The sequence below is a fragment of the Marmota marmota genome, unplaced genomic scaffold (assembly GCF_001458135.2).
Source record: "Marmota marmota marmota unplaced genomic scaffold, marMar, whole genome shotgun sequence".
In the NCBI taxonomy this organism is placed as follows: Eukaryota; Metazoa; Chordata; class Mammalia; order Rodentia; family Sciuridae; genus Marmota; species Marmota marmota.
The window spans coordinates 1,379,203-1,396,181 of NW_025999905.1; the positions used below are offsets into that span (position 1 = coordinate 1,379,203).

The window sequence follows — 16,979 nt, forward strand, 5'->3', positions numbered from 1 at the left end:
ATGCTTCAAGAAAGGAAAATCTTTACATGCTAAAGATAAAATCTAGGATGCTTAGAGTTATCATTTTAGATTATTATAAATCTGATCATGTTAAATGAATGAATAGAAGACCTACATGAAAATATCCTCAAAAATTTCCTGGATACCTTGTTTGCATATTAATTGCATATATTTCCATTGTGTTAATTCTTCTTTTTAATACAAAGAGAGATTCCTTATCTGCTTTTTGCCTCATGAAACTGTTGAGCTTCTCTAGAAATGTTTATAAAAAGAACTGTTACACATTAAATAGGTTAAATGAACTATGGGAGGGATTAATTTTTAAGGTTCACAAGATGAATTTCTCAGTAAATTAAATGCCTTCAAATTTGTCCAATTTATAGACTCAACATTTCCCAAGTATTGATTTTTCTGAGAGGATAGTTATTTCTTAAAATATTTATTTGTATGATAAAAGCTTAACAGAAAGTTGGACTAAGTTCAAAATTTTGTCCAAATATTCATTGACCATCTAGCTTATTATTATGCAGAGCACAATGAATTAAGCATTTTAATAAACTGGGTTTAATCAACTGGGCTTTAATAAACTGCTGAATATGAAAGTCGCCATCCCCCAGTAGATGTGGCCAGGATGGAAACAGAATGCCAATTTGGGAATATATCCAAATATTAAGACAAAGTTTTAATTTTCTGCAATTTCTTGTAAAATTTTGTTGGATTAGTTTGGGTAAAATGAATACTTTCAAGGCAGTTTTATTTCTGCTACATTAAGATCCAATTTGAAAAAATAAAAATGTCTTCTTTCCTACCTGTACCTACAAATTATTTGTTATTACTCTTATTTATATGTGTGACTTTGGAACCAATATTAAATACTGGTATGAAAAACAACAGATGTAATAGTGCTCATGCCCTTTGTCATTCATAACATGATAAAAGACACTCCTCATTATGTATAAAACATATAGACTGACAGTCGGCTATAATTTTTTCAGATAACTGATTTATAGGATCAAGTTATTTTTCAAAACAATCCACAGTAAATCCTTGGAAATGTTCTTAATCTCTTGAAAAGTGTCCCCCAAATTAAAATCAGGGTAATGAAATAGTTTCTTACTGCCTGCTACACCATATTCAACATAAAAGTTCACATGCTCTGGTCCCTCATACGCCCAACTGATATTGGCACAGGTCTCAGCAGCTGCAGCAGTAAGATTGCTGATCCTGGGACTTACTGCTTGAACTAAATATACAATAGAAAAATAAAACAAACAAACAATCATATTGCAGCACCATACACACAATTTGAAAACAAGTTCAAATGCTCCAAAATTGTGCAAATAAGATTAAGTAAGAATAAATTTTAAAGTTTGGGGTTTGCTCATACCTCACTTTCATTACAGAAAAGCTTTTCATTTGTTAAAAGTATTAAGAAATAAATAATCAGAAATAATGATATGTAATATTAAAATTCATAAGTTCTAATATACAGGTTCTGAACAATGTAAACTGTAATCCATAGATACAGTACCAGGAAATACCACAGTCCTCATTTACAGGTGGATGGATTTCACAACAACCCCAGGAACATATATCATTACAGTACATGCGAGACTTCCAGGCAAAACCCAATACTATGAGGCTATTTCTCAATTATATTTGTCAACTCAGTGCAGGTCTTTAAAGAATTTGTGCAGGAGTTCTAAGAATGCTCCTTAGAATGTGGCTTTCTAAGAATTCTAAGAATGCTCCTTAGAATGTGGCTTTGGACCTGCTTTGAGGTAATGTTGGATGGTTAGAGTATGCTGGAAGAAGAGCTGCAAAAAAGTGCCAAATGTGCTCTATCAGAAGTTAAGAAAGTAGAAATAAAAGGAGTAGGAATTATTTCTCTTGACATATCTTAGAAGGCAAGATGATCTTACCTGTTAACCTTTGGTTACATAGCATTTTCTCAAAAAATGTACTACAACTATCTCCTTAAAAATCCAAAGTACACAGTGCATATGGTACTATCAGCTTGCTGAGTAAAGGCATCTCAAGTGATTAAAAATATTATTTGAATATCCTGAGACTGACAATTCTATCAGCCCGATCTCAATATCTTAAACCAAAAATGATAAATTTACAGAAAAGTAACTTACGTCATTAAAAATAAGATTAGTTTGTTATCTATTAATTTATTACCCACTAATGAAAGCATCAATGGCTTACTCAGACTCTAAGATTCTAAAATTTGCTATACAATTTAGAAGCTAAACACTTGTGCAGAAACAAATGTAATGAAATAGTATTTCTTAGCATCAAAAACATATGTATATTAAAGAAGTGAAGTAAAAAAAACTTGACCTCTGAAATAGAATTCAATAAAGAAGTGAAATAAAAAAACTTGACCTCTGAAATAGAATTCAACAACACATGTTCCTTTTGTGCCTCTTTGTATTAATTATCAGATGCAATAACAGAGAGGAAAATTTGATTATTAAATTATGCAGTAACTAATTTTAGTTTCCTGACACCTTCTTTTTAAATAAATAAACAATGACGGGAATATGATTAATCAACAGAGAGGGTCATAGGGGCATGTGTGTAAAATATCGGTGGCAAAGAACCCAGGCGAACCATTAAATTCCATTAAAAAGTTTTAGAATCACAAAACTGGGGAGTTTAGTCTTGAAGTAATTATAGAAGATGTTCAATGAAGAACCATAGTGAAATACTTCTTAACGGAAAAGCATTTAGCTTTTAGTTTTAAAGATCCAATGTATTATTATATACAGTTAGTACTAAAGTATTGATACAGGAAATGCACATTTGGCTTATTCTTAAAGGAACCCAGATATTACAATTTCCTAAGGTTATGCTGTTTGGCTACTTTTATCGTACAGAATTCTAACTCTTATACCATTTTAAATTAAAATATAAAACACATTAAAAATAAAAATTGGGAGGATTGTGAAGAACTTTCATTTTCCTCCTTTTAGAGAACATCTACTCTGCATGGAAAAGGGAAATATAGATGAGGATGGAATTTCTTGTTAGATTGAAAAACATATTTTAAGGAAGGAAACTCAGAATTACAAAATGTGCCTGAGCAGTTTAAATCATACCATCATTTTATGTAAGCAATGTCAGATTTAGCTTTTTCTTCTTACTTAAACATTATTCTTCCTTTTAGTTGAAGATCCTGATTTTATATTGGGGACTTAATGAGCTTTAGACACTCCATTTTTCCTTGTTCTATAATCATAAATAACTCACAATTCAAGGCAATAACACCCAATAGTAGAATCCCAACCCCCAACTCTTTAAATTTATTTATTTGTCTGTCTGTTTATCTATCTATCTATCTATCTATCTATCTATCTATCTATGTATCTATCTACCTACCTACCTACCTACCTACCTACCTACCTATGGTACTGGGGATTGAACCTAAGGGGTGCTTTAAAACTGAGCTATATCCCCAGCTTTTTTTAAAAAAAATTTTGAGACAGGCTCTCACTAAGTTGCTTAGGGCCTTGCTAACTGCTGAGTCTGACCTTGAGCTTGTGATCTTCCTTTCTCAGCCTTTTGAGTACTTGCAATTATAGGCATGCAACACTGTGCCTGGCTCCAAACTCTTAATAAAGATTTCTTTTAGTTATAGTTTTTAAAATAGGGGGTGGTGTTTTTTCCCTGTGAAATTTATATCCTTTTCAAATATGAAAAGTCAATGGAAAATTCAGACAGAATTCAGACAGGTTACACAGGTGGCCCTGTTGATGCACTTTCTCTGATATACAGCTACAGCACAAAGAAGCCCAGCTTCAATTACAATTATAGAGCAATAAATTATTACAAAACAACTAATGTTTTCAATATATACCTAATCCTGGAATAGAAGCATACATATAAAATAAAATAAGCATACATTTTTTCTACAATATTGTAGGAATTCTGAATTTTTACAACTTTGTCCTTTACAGTCTAAACAACAAATACAATATTATTAAGAGCACTGAAAATAGCTACAGTTCTATTCAAACTCTCTAAAATATGACACATATTTTATAATTTACCAAGTGTCTGAATATAAGCAAATTTTTAAGGAAAGAAAAGAAATACATCCAACTTAAGCTCACAAGGGCTGAGCAATTTTGGGTTAAACTCTTATTGCTTTTGTTCTTCTTTCCTTCACCCTATTTGTATTCATTTGTCTGCTACATGCCTGGGAAGAGCCCCTATTGTAGGTCCCTCACTTGAAACCTCTACCTAGTGGCAGGGACTCTGCTGCTGTCTTAAGAACTGAACCAATGGCCAGGCATCAAAGGCTAGAGATCTTTGGTATTGCCATAGGTGAAAGACATATAACAAACAGCTAATCAAGCACCATTCCCCCAACAAGGCTTTCTGACACAGAGAGCTATCAGACATAAAGGAGAACAACAGGCATCCACTCAGAATTGTTTCTATATTTCAGAAGTGGGAGACGTAAGCAGTTTGGTGAAGACAGGATGGAGTAACACAGTTGAGCAGAGCATGCAGGCTGACTGGAAGATCCACTTGTAAGCCATACAGTGAGAGACAGTCCCAAACCAGTCATAGGGTGTTCTAAGCACACAGTGTTGTGTCACGCCAGTCAAGTGTACGCTGTGTTTATAAGGAGTGCAGCTAAGTCAGATGGCAGAAGGAAGCTCAGCTGATCTAATCCCTCACAGGTTGTTTCACCACAGGACTAACAAGCCTAAATTCTTGATAAGTGACATGGCCCCATTGGTCTGTGACAAATCCACAGTTTTGGTCCTGTCTGATCCAGCCAAAATTATATTATGAAAAGCTAAGATTAGGATTTGCACCAGGGATAAGTTGAGAAAAAAATTGGGGGAAGAATTTAATATGTGGCTTTCTACTTGTAAAAATGACTAGAAATTAATTTTAAAGCCATGATCAGTCAAGATCTTCTTCTTTTGGTGGTTCCAAGCATATTTTATTTTATTTTTTTACTCATGCTGCACTTCCCCACATTTAACATTGCAAATTAAACACATGTATAAAGTCATGCAGATGAGTTATTTTACCTTTGCCTGCACCTACATCAGGTGGAAGAATACCAGCTTCAATGAAGGGAAACAGAAATAGGACACTATATAGTTAGATGTAACACACCCATGAGCATGTATAGATACAAAAAACACTTATAAAAAGCTAATGCATGCAAGAAGAATGAATTGTACCACATCAGGTACAGGGGACAGTACTATGTTGGTGTCCCCAAACTTACCCAGTATGCAAATCCACACATTACTTTATGTGCATTATTCATACTTGTTAGTAAGAAGGCTTATTATATTTTGAACCAAATTTTGGATAAAAATGTTAATTTATTTTGCAATGGAATATAATCAGTTGAATAATCCTTAAGCATTTTTATACTTTAGAGACATGCAAAACCAGAAAATCTTTTACAATATTTTTGATCATTTTCAATAAATCTAAAATTTTCAGAAGGATTTTTTAAATAAGTAGAGAAAATTTTAATTCCTTTTCTATGTACTTTAGTGGAGCTATTTTGCTTTCTCTTTACCAGATGACATGCCAAAATACTAAATCCATTGCTCAAACACAAAATAAACACACTATTGAATAACTGTCTTGATTATTTACTAGAAAAACTAAATCAATATGTGGACTAGCAAATTATTTCCAGTGAATCATGATTAGAACTAGAATTGCATATATATGGGTATGCAGCATGTGTGTATATATGTATTACAGGTATGAGTTCATATGTGCATGTGTGCATATAAAGTTACATTCAGGAAAAAAACATTGCCTTGAACTTTGAACTCAGGTATGGCAAATATTGTAATTTCTTATTCCCACTCCAAACATTTTAAGTTTTTTCATGTAGGCTTGAAAAAGACACCAAATAGTTATTCCAATATGAACTACTGATTTCACTATATATTGGAATGAGAAATTACAAGTGTTTCTATTAATTAGGTCAAATGGATACTCTACAGTAAGCAGAAAAGAGAAAGCATAAACTGAAGTTAAAGATTTTTATTCCATGACACTTATAATTATATGGATTTTATACATACCCATCTTACCTTCATCGGTAGTTGTCATTGCTTCTTCTGTAATTTGACTTCCTGACCCTGCTGATGTTTGTGCACACAAATAAAACTTATACCGAGTGCTGAAATTTAAATTTTTTAAAGTCCAGCGTGTCTTGTTGGCAGGAATTTTTAAATCTATCAGTGGGCCTAATTCGTGGGTACTGTTAACTGTCAATAAGAAATAACAAACAAGTTCATTCCCCATTAATTGTACAGAATTACTTTTAAATAATTGTGTCAAGCAAAAATATCCATCCTGGTTTACAATGACTTTCATAATCTACTCATTCTTTGCCTAACATAACTAAGTATAATTTTTATAGCTTTTATAATGTTATACTGTATAAAATAGTATAGTAGAGTACAATGCACATAACACGAAAAATGTTTTCTTTTAGTTTATAAACTAGCAGAATTTTATGGTTGAATCATTAATAGCATGTTTTATGCTGTTTTTGCAGGTGGAGTCACCTGTTGTTAAATAACCCCAAATCTTTCTTTTATCAACCTTGAGTCAAAGGAACCTCATTTTAACATTTCATATTCAGAGATAATGCCTACCTAATCTAATTACTGGACCCCTCCCCCCAATCCTACCATCAGAGATCTGTATTATTCCACTGAGTACTTAATTTTTGATTATATATATATATATATATATATATNTATATATATATATATATATATACACATATAATTTTTCTTTAAAAAGTTAGATTTGAAGTTCCTTCTGTAACCAGTACTTGAAGGTACATGTATATATTCTACAGATATAAAATAAAAGCCTATATTTTAAGATAACAGTTAAATATGGTTTTTTAAACACATATTTCTTCTTTTCTTTCTCCCAATAACTTACTTGGCTGAAATTTTAAGGTGTATTCAATCAAAATGCCATTTGGGTGACTTGGTGGATCCCATTCCAAAGTGAGAGAGTCCCGTGTGGGATTAACAATCTTCAAAGATGAAGGCGAACTGGGGACTTTTAATGAAAACACATAGTCAATTCAAAAGTATTAAACACTTCAATGTGTATTAAAATAACATAGTTTTTTTCATGTTTACATAATAGATTTAAAGCTTTGGTTTTCAGTATCTTGTGCTTGATTCAGTTGAAAATACATTAATACAAATCTGTGCCAGGAATCTATTTATTGTCTTCTTTTTCTCTAACCATTTCCATTTAAACTCATGAAAACCATTTTTCTCTCAAAATACAAAATGACTGCCTTTATATAAACTTAAATCAAATATTTTAAAGGACATAGTATTTACTTGATTTATAGAGGGTGTGTCACAATAAAAGCAAACTGGTTACTATGCAAAACTGACTTTACCAGACCTCTGAGGAGAAACAGCTGAATTCTGGGTCATTAAGAACTATTTTCCCCAGCAAAACCAGGTGTCACCAAACAGTTGACACTCTTCCTGCTGAGCTTTGGGCCCATGCCAGCCTACCCAGGTGCAGAGCCACTCATACCCTGAGAGCTGACAGCTGCCAGGATCTGGTGCTAATGGACAAAAGCCCAAGGCTGGCACACCCCTGGCCCTGGAAAAGGCCTGATGAGTGTTGGGTTTTCTATAGCAGAGACTGTCAAATGGCCAGAGGAAACATCCTCGTCTTTTATTTACTTCCTCATGGCAATGATGGATGGTGGCACCTCTCCTTCCTGATGGCTGCTTTCCCTACAAATGCATTAATGTGCCCCCCCATCCTTATTCTAGCCAGAAACCAGGGAGTCTACCTAGATTTTTCTCTCTGCCTCATTTCCTCCATCTCCTGAGACACTAGTTCCTGGCAACTTCACCTTCTTAACTTCAACCATATCCATACTCTCCTCTCTTCTTCTTTCTCACTTCTCCTCCTTTGCCAGGTCTATCTATAACCATGCCTGGTATATAGTTACAAGCTTCTAAGTTCCCTCAAATAAATAAGTGGTTCTTAACTTTTGGGGATCACAAAGCGCTTTGAGAATCTGATTACATCCAGAAACTCTCTCCCTAGAAAAATATGCATACATTTTGCCTACAATTTAAGGAGGCTCAAGGAGCTTCTTATAAGCTGAAATTGTCCCCCTGAGGGATTATAGTCTACAGGATAAGAGCCTCTGGACCAGTTTCATATTCATAGCATCCCAAACCATGCACAATGTGGGGCCTCCCTTGCTGACCTCCTTTTCTTACCACTTATGACCATGCAATCTGTAGTTTCCTATAGGAGCTCTACTATTTCAGAGCTTTGTGTCAGTCACATCACTTCCTTTCTTCTTTATCCTTTAAACCTCTAATTGTTTCTTCTATGACACCTTCCCCTGAGCCATCCAAAGGACCAGTGTGAAAACCTTGGGTGGAAGAAGCACTGCCTCTCTAAAGGGAAGTGAGATCAAAGACAAGCAATTGTGGGATGGGAACTCAGGACTCAGAGGCTATTGGGCAGCTGCCACATCATGAGCCCTCAACCAGGAGTCAGGACAGCATGCATTTGAGAACTGATTTTATCAAAAAGATTAAGGTATTCACAGAAGCTATCTGGCCCCTTATTATGTCTGACTTGATGCAAAATTCAAAATAGATCAAACCCACTTTAGTGCCTTCTTGAATCTCTCTCCTTCTTAGTATATGATCCCCTCTCTGCCTCACCCACTAGGGTCCCACACTCTTCTTCCCAAATTTCTTTTTGCCTTCTCCTCCATCCACATACATTTGATTTTCCTTTGCTGCTCTCCTGCAGTGGTCCATACTTGCAGGGGCTTTGACTTTTCCTTCATTTTTCCAACTCATTTGGTCAAGACTTTCACCTTCTAATTTAGCTCAACTTCATAATAAATTATGAAAGTGCACTAAGAAAGAAGCTGTAGAAGTCAACCACAACTCTTAGAAATGATTTCCTTTCTCAACATTTTTCTTAAGTATCACATTTAGATCTCATGCTTTTTGGATGAGGCTACTGACACTTAGAGAAGTCACAAAATGTACCTCAGGTCAGAAAGCTAATAACCCAAATAATCATCAAATTAGCAAGTTTTCAGATAGTGTAAGCAATGGAGAAAATTTTTAAATGAATGGAGAGAGCCCTTTAGGCTCCCTTCTGGAGCCTTCTAAAATGTCCAGAGTTATATGAAATCTTCAAATCCTTAGGCCACATAGGAGTGACTTTACCACCTTTTGTGTGTGCTGTGCTTATCTCTAGGAAAACCACATTTGGCGTCCAGAACATATTTTACTCGGAGGCCCAACTGTCAGGTAAAACCTCTCAGGGTAGGCCATATGTTCCTGGATCTCAGAGGCATGCCCCCCTCCATACCTCCTTCTGGAGTAGTAAAGACTCTGTCAGGACTGGCTGGGCCCTCCCCTTTCCCATTGACCACACGGACATTCAATGTGTAGTGGCTGAAGGGATCCAGCCCAGGCAGCATGCCATGAGTCTTGCTGCCTTGGAAAGTGAGGATCTTTTTTTCAATGTGGCGTCTGTTTCTTTTGGATGAACTCTGTGCCTTCCAATAGTAAATCTGAAATGGTAAAACAAAACAAAAATCAAGGATGCACAGGGAGGAAACAAGATTCCCCATGCTCACAAAAATACTTGTTTTCCCAGAAAATTCCTGAGGTGCATTTTATAAGAAAACTAGTAGCAAAACTGATGGATATTGATTCTGAGGCAAGAGGAATAGCTGGGTCATACTATTTTGTTACAGAAGTATAAGTGAAATAAATGAAATAGCATGAAACTAGTAAGGTTCTCTCCAGAACATGAGGCAAATGAATAGACAATAAAAATTATTTAAGTCTTTTATTATACAAAATATTCTAAAAATAAAATTATTAACCAATGTTTATGTATTTTTCCAGAGTTAATACATGTTCATGTACAATCATTTAGTTTGACCCTAAAAAATCACAATGAGGCTTTTATTATTTTTCACAGTGTAGGTGAGTTTCTGGGTTACTGAGTGACTGTCCCAAAGCCACAGGGGATCTTCTATTGCAAGTTTAGAGCTTTTCTACTAGGTCAAGCTATATCACTTTAAAAAAATGCTTTTTTAATATTAAATTATTAGACACAGGTTTTGGAGAAATAGGTAAACAAAGTGTTAACTTTGCTAACTAACATAATTGTTGTTTATTAAATTCCTCAATTTTTCTTAGGAATTTAAAGGTATTTTTCAAGACAAGCCGACATGTATAATACAGAATCTAGCCCATGTTAGGTGGGGAAAAATGAACATAATGCAGTACAAAAAGTGGCCTCTAGGAGGCAGTGTTAACAAAACAATGGTGTGTGTGTGTGTGTTGCGTGTTTGTGTGTGTGTGTGTGTGTGTTTCTTTTGCTCTCTATCAATCTCTATGAATCCTTTTTCCTATGCATCCCAAGAACAAATACAGTTGATGTTCATAAGAATGACCCAGTTGGTTTATATGATCTTAAAATATAATCTGAATTATTTTTAAAAATGCCTAAATTATTATCAGGATAACTGTGTGTTCAATACATGTGGTTCATATTACTTTGAAATGAGTACAGTTCAATATGTTCTAGTTCTTTAAAAATTACTTTTCCTCATTTTGTACACATTGTTCAGTTGTCACAATGTTAGATTTGGATCATCTATTGGAAAAAAATGGTGACAACTTTTTTTTCTCTCTTTGGAAGAGTGATATTTGGTGTTAATTCTAGCTGGGGGGTCTTATAGCCTTGCCTGAGGCAATAAACAAATGAGCTCTTGAGTTCAACAGCTCCTGAGGAGAGGAACCAAATAATTCCAACGTTATACAGTGTGTGTGACAAGTGGCATTTGCCAATATCCTGTTACTAAGGGGAGACCATGAAATGTCTCCCACCACTTACCCGATAGCCTTGTAGGTGTCCTCGAATACTTTTCAGAGGTACAGGATCCCAGTGCACCTCCGCCAAGGTGCTGTTCACCACATTCACGTGTACATTCCCGGGAGCCACCATAGGGACTAGAAAAAGGATAGGGGAAGGGAGTAGAAGTATCAGTGTTATTTTGAATTTCATGCAAAAAAAAATGTCTCTATCTCTAATAATTTTTATCTGAAACATGTCCCAGCCTATTTTATAGATTCTATAGAATCTTATTCTAAGGACTGTTCAGGATTGAAAGTTGAATTTTTGGTTATCTTTATGAGAACAACATTTTTTTTAAAGTAATCCCTTTCTTACATTCTGAACTTCTTTGTGTGTGTGTGTGTGTGTGTGTGTGTGTGTGTGTGTGTGTGTGTGGTGTATGTGGTTCTGGGGAATCAAAGCCAGGACCTTCACATGCTAGGCAAGCACTCTACTACTGAGGTATAGACAGTCCCAGCCCTGAGCCTCCTATTTCTTACATAGCAAACTTAAATTCAGAGTAATTAAACAAAATAATTTCACCTTTCTCCTTTGCAAACCTAAGCATCTTTGGAAATGGCCTTGGTTTACACCTTGGTAGGTTTCTTTGGCTGGGGAAGAGTAAAAAGGAAATGGTAGGAGACACTTACGGTCTTCTCCAGAATGTCCCATGATTACAGCTGGCTCTGGAGCAAAGCCCACGTCATTCAGGGCCTGAACTTTTATCAGGTATGGGACAAAGGTTGGTGTGCCGGAGACAATATATTTGGATACATTTGCCACCACCACAGATGTCCATTCATCATCACCATCTTTCTGGCGCCAGCTCACTTTGTACTGAAGGCCTGGCCCATTAGATTCAAAACCATTCAGGGGCTATGGGAAAAGCCAAAAAACCTGAGCTTACAAAACAGATCGACTGCATAACCTTTTATGGGAACAACAAATCCAATTCCCAGACTTAAAGCGAGAATTGAGACACTGAAATACAAGCTATTCACCATTTTCTCCAAGGACCTCTTATCTTTTTTTTTTTTTTCATTTGTGATGAGATTTAAGACTTGTTTGGGATCAACATTTCAAAGATTGCAAATTACTATCTTAAAGCAGTAAATACCACAAAAACCGTTCAAAGCCTGGCTGCATAGCCAAGGGTGGGTAAGTCTTAAAACATTTCAGTTTCTAGATTCCTTTATACATTTCTGTTTGTATGATAGTATATCATTACCTGTTTTATTTGAAGACTGAAACTTATGAACTGTTGCCCTGTTTATTAAATAAAGTTAACCTGTCATACCATCCTAAAATAATATATATATTTGTGTATATATATATATATATATATATATATATACATAAGTATGTACACATTTGTATACATATAAGTATATGTAAGTAACTAAGGTTTAAGGATTATATGAGTTAATATTTTATTTTCCAAATCCAAAAAAATACATAATTACTGTTACTACTAATAAATCAATAGCTTGATGCATGTGCTTCAGGTAGTTATCTTATAATAATGACAATAGTAGCTACTATTTTTGAATACATATATGTGCTAGGCATTATACATGTTCTACATGTATTATTCCTTTAATCTTATGCAGTTGCTTCTATTGTTATTCTCATTATACAGATGCCTAACAGATGTTCAACAACTGGCTTAAGATCGTACTATAAGTAGCAAGCTAGATTTGCACTCATTTGTTTTGGCTTCAGGGATCAACCTTTTTAACTACTACACAATAATGCCTCTTAAATAAAGATGAATGTGTGAAATTGGATTTTAATGAAGAAGAAATTATTTTAAAACAACTTTTTCTTTTCACTCTAAAAAGATTGAGGAAAGTTGAAAGCTTCATAGCTCACCTTCCATGTAATCACCAAATTATCAGGCTCTGAACCCAGTCCTTCCACAGCCGTGGGATTTTTATCTGGTTCTAGAAGTTAAGCAGCCACATATGTGTAAGCTTTGGTCATTTGCAAAGAGTGGGAAACTTCTGTATTCTATTTCATATCCCTGAAGTCCACCCTACCTGTGGCTTTTGTCAGATACTGTTCAGACGCCTCACTGGGCAGGCTCCTCCCGATGCTGTTCACCGCCATCACTCGGAAGGAGTAGTTCACATAAGGAGACAGCTTCAGCTGGGCTGTGGTCTGTGTTCCAGAAACTTCAGTTTGGTGGTGCCACAGCCCTGCCTCATGCATTGCATCTTCATATTCAATGATGAATTCTGGGCATAACACATACACACACACACCACAAACCCAAGACAGTGATTTCAGTCAACCTAGGGGTAAGTTGTAGCCATAAGTAATAGGGCAATCAAGAGTAGTCAAGCCAAGTGCAGTGGTGCACCCTGTAATTCCAGCGGCTAGAGAGGCCGAGGCAGGAGGATTGTGAGTTCAAAGCCAACCTCAGCAAAAGCAAGACACTAAGCAACTCAGTGAGAACCTGTCTCTAAATAAAATACAAAAAAGAGCTGGGGATGTGGTTCAGGGGCCAAGTACCCCTGAGTTCAATCCTCGGTACTCCCCTACCAAAAAAAAAGAGTAGCCAAACATGGATTAGTTTGCTTTGAAAAAAAATTCATTAGAATATTTTTATTTTAGGGTTCTTTCATTACCCTCAATACCAAAGTGCACTCAATAGAACCTAGTATTCTTTCTCTAGCATGCTGAGTTTAGTTTAGTTAAAACTATTTAGAATTGATCCATATACTCCAAGGAAAAGTTTAGATATATGAAAAGATGATCAATTTTTCATAATTGAAGGAATTAAAATAAATACAATAAGGTGTCACTTTTTACTAAACATATTGACAACAATCAAAGGCTTAACACATCTTGTTTACTGCCACAGAGAGAAAGAAGCATTCTCAGACTTCACAGGAAGTGTAAATTGGTACAACTTCTATACAGGACAATTTAGAAAATCTTAACAATATTTAACATATGTACTCTTAGAGAAATTGCACTTCTATCAATTTATTTTGAATAAATGTATTCGTGCATATTGTTCAAGATGCATGAAAAATAATTCACATTGTAACATTGTTTGCAATTGAAACTATCTGTTTGCAAACAAGCTAAATATCCACCAGTAGGCCATTGATTAAATCAAATATGGTCCATCCATGCAGTGGAATATTCTTCATGTTATAAATAAGTGTGGTTGCTTCATATGTACTAAAACAATGACTTCCAAACACAGTCTTAAGTGAAACCAAGCTTGTTATAAAAGAGTGTGTGCTGAATACAACCATTTGTATAAAAGAACATTTCACAAAGCCATGTTCACTTGGATATACATGTACCACCTCTCAGAGGGAAAGAAGCATTCTCAGACTTCATGGGAAGTGTAAATTGGTACAACTTCTATACAGGACAACTTGGAAAATCTAAAAATATTTAACACATTTACGCTTACAGAAATTGCTCTTTTATCAATTTATTTTGAATAAATGTGTTCACATTTCCACAGAAAATGCTTTCAAGAGATGTGACATTATCACAATATGACATAGAAACATGATGTTGAAAATGTAAACCACCTCAAGCTAATTTCACAGAGGATAGACACTGATAATTTTGGTACGGTCAGAGGAGCTGGCAGTCAGGAGCAGAAGGAAGATGCATTTTTTCAGTTAAACCCTCTATAGCTACTAAAAATTTGTGGTATGTTACTGTTTACTTTTGTAAAAACGTTTATTTAGGCATTTATTGATTGCCTACTATGTGTGGGTATCATGATGTCAACTGAAAATACAAAAGTGAAATACTATACATGTTACAGTAGTCTAAAGCTAAGGCCTTGGAGTGCTTTCAGTCTACGTTCTTTTGCTGGTGATCTCTAGTCTCATCAATGGATGACTTCTTCATTTATATCTGCAGCCCAGATCTCTCCCCTGAACCATAGAATTGAATATCCAATCTCCTACTCAACAACTCTACTTGAGTGTCTACTATTACTATAGCATCAAACTGGATATGAACAAAACAGTTCAATCTTCTTCCCCAACTGGTAGTGATAACTCAAGTCAAAACCTTAGAGTCTTTCTTAGCATCTCTCTTTCTTTCCCACTTTCAAGAGTCCTGTTAGGCTGTACCATTAAAGTATATCCAAAATCTGACCATTTCTCTACCTCCATCCCTCTCACCATCATTTCAAACCACTATCATTTCTCCTATGTGAATTATTACATAACCTTCTAATTCAGTAATTCTCAAAACTTCTTCTGCTTATGATATACTTGGTGTCTCAATAATTTTTCCCGCATAGGTTCCTTAGATCAAAAGAAATATTTGATGTTTTCATGTATTAACTAATTAGGTCCATGCAATTTAATATGTATTTATGCCTTAACAATTTAAACACAACTTCCCAAATCTAATAAACAAATTGGACACCACCACCTTCATTTCCTATTCCATACTGATTTTTCACATGGCACTTGCTTTTTTACCACAGAAAAATGCTTTCCAGAGATGTGACATCATCACAATATGACATAGCAACATAATGTTGAAAATGTAAACCACTTCGAGCTAATTTCACATGGTGCCTGACAGATGTCACTATACTTTTTATTTTTAATTTTTTGGTATTGAAGATTGAACCCAGAGGTGCTTTACTACTGAGCCCTTTTTATTGTTTTATTTGAAGACAGGTCTTGCTAAGCTGCTTAGGGCCTCAATAAGTTGATGAGGCTGGCCTTGAACTTGTGAGACCTCAGTCGACCAAGCTGTTGTGATTACAGGCATGTACCACAGTACTTGGCTTTTCACCATTTTTAAAATATCAAATCTTTGAAATTAGCCTAATACATCCCTGTGAATTTGCTGAGATATCAGCTCACAGCAGTTCACTTCAGTTCACAGTTCTCTGCAGTTCACAGTTCGGAAACCACAGTCTACCTGATCAGTGTTCCCCCTCTTATTCTTTAATAGACTATTTTCAATGAAATAGAGTTATTTATAATGATGAGGACTTCCCAACCTTACAATGGCTTGCCAGGCCCTGCACGATTCACACTCCTGCTCACTGCCCAACTCTTCAACTCTGTGACCTTCTCTCCTATTTCACTTCCTCTGGCTCATTTCACTGCAGCCACACTGGCTTTCCAACAGACATGCCCCTGTCTCAGAGCTTTTGTTTTTTCCCTTTGCTTTCCTTGGAAAGTTCTTTCCCCAGATAATTTCAGAGTGTGTTCACTGACTTCCTCTTCCTGTCCTGATTGACATACTTAAGTGTTAGCTTCTTTGTGTGGCCTTTCCTGACCTCCCTATTCATAATTATACCCCTGACACCCCCATCTCTTTCTCCTGATGTTTTTTTGATGGTCTAAACACACACATGCACACACATGTGCACACACATATGTTTATAGATAAATACCTACGTGTTTGAGTTCTCTAGAAAGAAGATGTTAAGACAGAAGTGAAAGAAATGTGTTTAGGGAAATGTCCGTGGAAGATGAAAGGGAGAGGAGACAGAAGTTGGCAGGAAAGACCTTCAGACCAGTGCAGGTCTGATGACTAATGGGAGAGAGGAAGGAGGGAAGAGTGAGTGGGAAGAGTGCCCAAATGCACTACAGCTCTGTGACAATCTCAGCCATGTCAACAAGGAGCCCCATCATAAAGTTTACCCATTGGACGGGTTTTCCATTAGGTATGGCTGAGCTCTAGAATCCTTGCTATGCTTGTTCCTGGAGTGCCCCTGGGAGCGTGTGGCTCCTGTGAACATTACTTATCCTTGAGAAAGGTGCAGCTTATGGAGGCTGTCAGCTAGTATCCCCTGCAATGGGTTCTCTCTTGAAAGTAAACTGAGTAATTTCTTTGTCTTTGTGTGTGTGCATATGTGTACGTACACATATATGCATGTATTTGTAACATTATGCAAAATGATGTAATATTATTTTTATCCTATGTGTGTCCTCATCAAAAATGTGCGCTCCTTAAGGGCAGAGATTTTTGACTATTTTGTTTTAGGACAATGTCTGGCACCTAATTAGCAATCAATAAGTATC

At 35.7% G+C, this 16,979-nt stretch overlaps 1 protein-coding gene across 47 annotated transcripts in view; it reads right to left on the reverse strand.

Annotated features, from left to right (window-relative positions):
- The window catches only part of Nrcam (neuronal cell adhesion molecule), a 270,775-nt gene that overhangs the window by 15,493 nt on the left and 238,303 nt on the right, over positions 1-16,979 (reverse strand). For 12 of the 47 annotated variants that reach the window (XM_048799573.1, XM_048799562.1, XM_048799568.1 and 9 more), the window contains 9 exons: positions 12,987-13,184; positions 12,820-12,890; positions 11,598-11,823; positions 10,948-11,063; positions 9,406-9,610; positions 6,961-7,083; positions 6,084-6,269; positions 5,058-5,093; positions 1,118-1,243 (listed from right to left, as the gene is read on the reverse strand). In XM_048799573.1, the coding sequence (XP_048655530.1) occupies positions 1,118-1,243; positions 5,058-5,093; positions 6,084-6,269; positions 6,961-7,083; positions 9,406-9,610; positions 10,948-11,063; positions 11,598-11,823; positions 12,820-12,890; positions 12,987-13,184 (1,287 nt within the window). The remainder of the gene's footprint in view (positions 1-1,117; positions 1,244-5,057; positions 5,094-6,083; positions 6,270-6,960; positions 7,084-9,405; positions 9,611-10,947; positions 11,064-11,597; positions 11,824-12,819; positions 12,891-12,986; positions 13,185-16,979) is intronic. The other 35 variants (XM_048799600.1, XM_048799603.1, XM_048799592.1 and 32 more) reach the window with 6 other exon arrangements.